Consider the following 7317-nt stretch of genomic DNA (forward strand, 5'->3'; position numbering starts at 1 on the left):
GTACAGTGGGACAATGAGGAAACCTATTCTCAATCTAAAGTTCTTGGTCTGAAGTGGAATGCTAAAGAAGACAAGTTCTTATTTGAAATCAGTGCACAACTTATTCAAGAGTGTAAGGTTACTAAGCGTGGTATACTTAGTACCATTTGTAAAATTTGGGACCCCCTTGGGTTAGTCAGCCCTGCTGTCATTTACGCTAAGCTCTTAGTTAAAGAACTTTGGGAGCTTCAGCTTTCTTGGGACGAGCGTCCCCCTGATCAAATTGTAGCTCGTTGGTTTTCATTCCTCAATGAATTACCTAAACTCAACTCGCTTTCTGTCCCTCGACATATAGCGGTAAGTAATGATGTCAAGCTGACCCTTGTCGGTTTTTCAGATAGCTCTGAGAAGGCATACGGTGCAGTAGTATATTCTCGTGTGGAGTTCCCTGATAGCTCCGTACAATGTACATTGTTGTGTTCTAAATCTAAAGTAGCACCTAAGAAATATGTCTCGATTCCGCGTCTGGAATTATCTGCTGCTGTGTTGTTATCCAAGCTCCTAGCTTGTGTTATTAAAACGTACGAGTCTAGATTTCCTATTAGCAATGTATTTTGTTTTACCGACTCTACTGTTGTTCTAGCATGGATTCACTCGGACCCATGCAAGTTTAAAACTTTTGTAGCGAACAGAATTCAGCAGATACATGACCATATTTCTCCCCAAACATTTCATCATATTTCAGGTGCTGACAATCCTGCTGACTGTATTACCCGTGGCCTCCTCCCTGAAGAGCTTTCTAACTTTCACCTATGGCTTTCAGGTCCAAGTTTCTTGTTGCAACCTGAGAGTCAGTGGAATCTCAAGACCTATGATAATCATAATCAGCATGCTGATGTATTGGAACAAAAGTCGCACACCTTAGTGCTCATTACGCCTTCTAATAATCCTCTCCTGATTCTCGCTAGTAGACATTCCAGTTATGATAAGCTGCTGCGTGCTGTTGTTTACGTTCTTAGGTTCACAGGTAAACTACCTAAGGAGGAAAGAATCAGTCCTGCTGACTTGGAAGTAGCTGAAAGCACCTTGCTGAAAGCTGTTCAGAAGGAAAAGTTCTCAGATGAGCTGAGAGCTATTGAGAGGCAAGAACCCTGTTCTCCGTCTATTAGAAAACTAAAACCCTTTGTTTTAGATGGTGTACTTCGCGTTGGTGGGAGATTAGGCAAGTCTAATCTTGGTTTCGAGAGCCAGCATCCCGCGCTTCTTCCTAAGAAGCACCACGTGACTAACCTGATTATTGACCATGTTCACAGGAAGAATTTACACACAGGTCCTCACCTGTTACTTGCTCTCCTGAGGCAAAGGTTCTGGATCCTGTCTGCGCGCAGTGTTGTACGTCAGCGTGTCCAAGCTTGTAACTTTTGTTTCAGACATAACCCTGCTCCTGTCTATCCCTTGATGGCAGATCTTCCTGACTTCAGAGTCACCGAATCCAAAGTCTTCTATAAGACTGGCTGTGACTTTCTAGGTCCCTTTAACATTTCTCTATCTAGACATCGTGGTGTAAGTACCACTAAGGCATATGTTTGTTTATTCATTTGTCTCGCGACCAAAGCTATTCACCTTGAATTAGCATCGGATTTAAGTACTCCGACCTTTCTCAACGCTTTAAAGCGTTTCTTATCTCGGCGGTCAGCATGTAAGTATCTTCTCTCTGATTGTGGTACGAACTTTGTTGGAGCAAAGAATGCTTTGAATGAGCTCTATCTGTTGTTACAATCTAGGGAATATAGAGATTCTCTGAATGAAGTGTTGTTGAGTTCTAAGATCACATGGACGTTCAACTGCCCAGCCGCACCTCACCATGGTGGTATATGGGAAGGTAATGTACGCCCAGTCAAAACTCATCTGGTAAAGGTAATTGGTAGTCAAGTGCTCACTTTTGAAGAATTCTCAACCGTACTTGCTCAGGTAGAAGCTCTCATGAATTCGAGACCCCTGTGTCCTCTATCTTCGGATCCCTCTGATCCAAGTGTGTTAACTCCAGCTCACTTCTTACACGCTGAACCTATCAGTGTTCTGCCCGCCAGAGATGTAAGTCAAACCCCATTGAATCATTTGAATCGTTATGAGTTGTTGAACAATTTGGTTCAAAACTATTGGAAACGATGGAGTGCTGAATACCTCCACAATTTACAAACTAGGGAGAAATGGAACTTACCAGGTGGAAAGCCTTTAGTTCCAGGTATGCTTGTTATATTGAAAAGAGACAACTGTCCTCCGTTACATTGGCCCTTAGGTGTTATTGATAAGGTATACCCAGGTAGTGACTCTGTGACCAGAGTTGTTGATGTTAGGACTAAGTCTGGTGTATTTAGGAGACCTGCTACTAAGGTCTGTCCTTTGCCAACTCAATAACCCTCAATGCCTCTCATCTCTAGTTTGATCTTTGTACATAGTTAACTTTGTTGTTTGGTTATTTTTTTTTTCTTTGAAGTTTGATTTTTTAGTTTTGTTTTTTATTTATCTTTTGTATTGTTGAAAGCAACCCTTTCAAAGTGGGGGGTATGTCTAGTTTTATAGATTGAGGAAGCACCTAACGTTGTAGATACCCCTTACATTTTCGAATTAACTTGTTCAATGCATGAGTACCTCGGTACTCCCAAACCAATGCATTCTAGAAACTTACAGTTAGTTGACTTTCGGTTGTCTTTTGGTTATCATAAAGTTAATATTGCTTGTGATTTCTATTAAGCCTTAAGCTTCTCAATTCTCGAGCGGAAAGCTCATTGTGCCCTTGCATAAAATTCTCGTGATTTTTTAATCTCTTGTGGAGCGGAAAGCTCAAACTTTTGAACCTTTGCAAATTTATTTGTGCCTCCTTTAACGAGCGGAATGCTCAATCAAGTGCTTCAAAATTACATAAATTATTTGTGGATCCGAGCCAAAAATCCAGCGGCCTAAACTTCATCATCTTACCAGGAAGTATCCTTTTATCTACATCCTGACTCACTTTCTGGTAAGCCCTATCTTATCAGTTACGAGGTAAGAACCACACTACATTCCATTTCAGATGGGTATACCATTTATATGAAAAATGTATGTTCTGAGTTTTTTGTCAATCAAATTCGTTATTTATTTTTTTTTTTTTTTTTTTTTTTTTTTTTTTTTTAAAAAAAAAGCCCGATTCGGACTTTATCCTGAAGTGAGGGAAAAAATTAAGGTTCCGGAAGCCCAGTTGAGTGACTGGATTTCGGAACTCTATATCGGGAAGCTCGACTCAATAATATAGCATTCCAACGACCAAAATCAGGGGAAATAATAGAGTTCTTCCACCCTAAATTGTGGCACCCTATCACTATTTTTTTTTCTTTCTATCCTGTCCTCGTTCTCTCTTCGATTTCGGGACGTTACTGTAACTATAACGATCTATTATTTCTAGGTAAGACGGGACGGCCCTGCACTTAGCTATGTAACTAGCGCCTCTACTGTATTCTTCACTAACCTCAGTCTAATGATCACTGAGCTACAGAAAGTCGCCTTCCCGTCTACTGGTGAATGTGCTGCTGCGTTTGTTGTGTGGGCTACCAGAGAGTTCAACCTGTTTGTATCACATGTCATTCGGGAAGTAAGTGTTTTTTGTATAATAACGTAATATACACGTGTTTTAAAAGACTTTGCCAGGTGCGGGTTTCTCGAGAATCGCAAAGATTATCAAAAAACTCCGAGATAGGGATCTTTTTTTTTGGGGGGGGGGGGGGGTCCGCAACCGGCCGCAACTTGAAAGATCTTACATGAGAACTCCCTACTTGTGATACATCATATTAAAGATCTTAAAAAACGTAGTACTTCGGTACAAGTTTGAACTCGATCCAACAACCAGGGCCGGAGTTATGACTTATTCAATTTTTTTTCATTTTTCCATGGTCTTTCGTCAATAAAGGAAGCACCGAAAAATTTGAAATTTATTTTGATCCGTGATTTGTGCTTCAAACAGGTCCCACTATTGATTTATATTGAAATGAAGACCCACTCTTGCCTTCTCTCCTCAGCTGTTTGTCACTCAATCCAGTCTATCCACCCTGAGTCCCTGCATAGCTGCTGTGAGTGCCAAGTGTGATCAGCTCACCAGTCTAGGCTTAGATCTACGCTACCTACTAGACGGAGCACTACGTAGTCCTCTCACTAAAACCCTGAAGGAGACACGTGATAAGCTATCAGATACTATTAAGCTACGATGTGCAGAAGATAGATGGAAACCGTACAACTTGAACAATCGCCAGCAGCGGGATAAATTCCTGACTGAATTTACTGACGCGGGACTCACATCGATGTCTTCTTATTTGACTGGTAAGTTCCATGTGGGTTAGTGCCTACTCACCTAACTTTTTTTTATTAAGAGGTTTGATAGAGGGAACTTCAACTGCTAAGGTCTTATCGTCCCGACAGCGAAGAGAGAAGGAACACAGCATAGGAGAAAGCCAGCCGTTCCGAGAGCGAACCTTACCCGTTCAGGATAAAATCCGCCCCGGGTGGTAATCGAATCCGCGACCTAGCGCTTACAAGGCAGACGCGCTACCCTCCAAGCTCACTAGGCTGGCAATAAACTATTTAAATTTCCATCCAATTTCTTCCTCTCTCGTCCTCGGTATGAAAGTTGAAGTAAGATCAAAGCAGGAGTCTCAGGAATGGTGCAGTAAGTTCAGTGGAGTATTATGTCTATTCCCGTCACTATCCCTGTCCAGTTATAAGTCCATCACTCAGAATGAAGATACCTCACTCCGGTTATCGAGTTTACATCGTCCTAGAGGTATTATTCCGATATCGCTGCTTTAGCTTAATCGGATCGGTGATTGCGAAGCAACTCTTTGGGTGGAAGAGCTCAAACTGAAAATGGGACATCTTGTTCTAAGCTGGCAGTCTAAATAAAGCACTACTTATACTCATTCATCTTACAGCTTTCAATGGAACCATAGGAAAAACCCTATCTTTTCTTAGCTACAGCAGGGCGATGGTCGTTAGACATGTTAAATTGGCTCAACACACTCACTGCTCTACACCTCTCTTGATGATTAGTCTTCAGCTTTCAGAAATTTGTAAACAATGTGTACATATAATATCAGTTTTTATTTCTTGCATTAAGGGACTTGGTTCCCATGAACCAAGCACACCTAAATTCCTGTCAAGCCTTGGAAGCCAGGAGTTCCATTGTAAAAATATATTGGGACGCGCGTAGGAAAATGGCCTAATGGTCAATGTCCCGACATTTGTAAACAACAATGCATCAAGGTATGTCATCAATGTACGATCTCCAAAGACATACCTACACCTTCATTACGTAATAAAATGTATAATGTATTTGTACGGAATTTAAATCACCATGTACCTACTGTACTTTATCTATTCAACAAAATGCTTGGATCTTTTGAAGCTTTCAGCTTTGAAAATGAAGTGGTGGATGTTTTGTTCTAAAATACGTAGAAATACCTGGAGATTGTAAATTGCATTTTGAACAATAGGTTAGCGTTTACTGTAAAACGAGCTTTGTACATTATCATCTATGATTGCCTTCCTATAAAATAAAATATGTATGTAGATGAACGTACGAAGTTCAACGATTTTGCTTTTATGGTCGGGTCCACGAAGTGAGTTTAAACTCCGTTTAGATTAAACTCTTGTATTAAGCTATCTGATTGCTTGCTTTCAAAAAAATTCAACCAATCAGATTGCTAAATCCAAGAGTTTAATGGAGTTTAAACTCACTTTGTACAACCGGTCATTAGTCTGTATGTTTTGATGAACGTACGAAGTTCAACGATTTTGCTTTTATGGTCGGGTCCACGAAGTGAGTTTAAACTCCGTTTAGCTCTTGTATTAAGCTATCTGATTGCTTGATTTCAAAAAATTCAACCAATCAGATTGCTAAATCCAAGAGTTTAATGGAGTTTAAACTCACTTTGTACAATTGGTCATATTAGTCTGTATGTTTCATCATAACTCTTAAACGTTTGGTCTGTGATCATCATTACTTATGGAAGCTGTCCGCGAAATTTGAGCGACCTGTGGCTAAAGGTAAAGTCGAGTCGTGAGGAGCCCTAGTTCCTTTTGATCTTATTCCCAGTATAGCCCTAAATAGCGAAACCTTGGTTCGGAATACCGTACGTTCTGGAAACAGTGTCCAAGATTCATAACTCTTAAACATTTGGTCTGTGATCATCATTACTTATGCAAGCTGTCCGCGAAATTTGAGCGACCTGTGGCTAAAGGTGAAGTCGAGTCGTGAGGAGCGCTAGTTCCTTTTGATCTTATTCCCAGTATAGCCCTAAATAGCGAAACCTTGGTTCGGAATACCGTACGTTCTGGAAACAGTGTCCAAGGGTACTTCAGTTCTACATAATTTATCGAATCTCTGTGCCAAGTTCGAGCGACTTTGGCGGAAATCTAAAGACCTGAGCATAGCGAACTCTTTGTGAGCTTTTACAAAGATTTGGCGTTAAATTACGGCCGAACCGTACATTTCTCGAGGTCCGGCCCGCGGACAATTTTGATCATCATTACTGATGAGTTGATGACATTTGGTGTAAGCCTTTCAGCTCATGAAGAAAAGTTGGGAACCGGTTGGTTAGACCTTTGTAATCCGATCCATTTCCTGGCAATATTTTTTAACCCTGTGACTATGTGATCCTTTTATCTAAATCTAAAATAATATCGGCACCCTATGGATATACTCCCGCACACCCTAGCTCGGGATGGCTGTCATGGGATTTTTTTTCCCCAACAGGTACTTTTTATTAGGTTTATTTTTGATATTCATAATATAGATAACAACAACTAACAATAGAATAAAATATTATTGTTTGAATGAATAGCAAATAAGATTTTACAAAATTTCATCCATTTTGCAGGTGACTGCTGGCTCCGCTTATCCCACAACACCGATATGGGTCATATTGAGGTCAAACATATTCACTAGCTTGTATGCTGGTTCATGTCTCATTCTATGTAAATATGTTCATCCCCGCCAGTACTATTTGTCATTTTTGTGTCTCCCATTCCCCCCCTCTCCTTCCTTCTCATGGTTTACTATTTGTCATTTTTGTGTCTCTCATTCCCCCCACTCTCCTTCATTCTCATGGTTTTGTACTTTAGTTTCTCATATAAATAAATCAAACTAAAGATTAGATTAAGGTATTGTTCATGAACCCTGTATATCAGCTATGTACAATATTTTGTCAGGTAATCTGCTTTCTGGGGAAAAGTTTACAATGATTTTGCTGACATGGTTGTATTTTGTATATTGACAAGAACTGAGATAATGTCTTGCAGAGGTTTGTGGGG

At 40.3% G+C, this 7317-nt stretch overlaps 1 protein-coding gene across 1 annotated transcript in view; it reads left to right on the plus strand.

Annotated features, from left to right (window-relative positions):
* Positions 1 to 6952, plus strand: part of LOC103521961 — a 9075-nt gene extending 2123 nt beyond the window's left edge. Inside the window, exons 2-5 of the mRNA XM_008487064.2 lie at positions 7 to 2210; positions 3427 to 3607; positions 4032 to 4329; positions 6885 to 6952. Of these exons, the coding sequence (XP_008485286.2) occupies positions 7 to 2210; positions 3427 to 3607; positions 4032 to 4329; positions 6885 to 6952 (2751 nt within the window). The remainder of the gene's footprint in view (positions 1 to 6; positions 2211 to 3426; positions 3608 to 4031; positions 4330 to 6884) is intronic.
* The last annotated feature ends 365 nt before the right edge of the window (positions 6953 to 7317 follow it).

This window comes from Diaphorina citri, unplaced genomic scaffold, assembly GCF_000475195.1.
Source record: "Diaphorina citri unplaced genomic scaffold, Diaci psyllid genome assembly version 1.1 scaffold6372, whole genome shotgun sequence".
NCBI classification, from domain to species: domain Eukaryota; kingdom Metazoa; phylum Arthropoda; class Insecta; order Hemiptera; family Psyllidae; genus Diaphorina; species Diaphorina citri.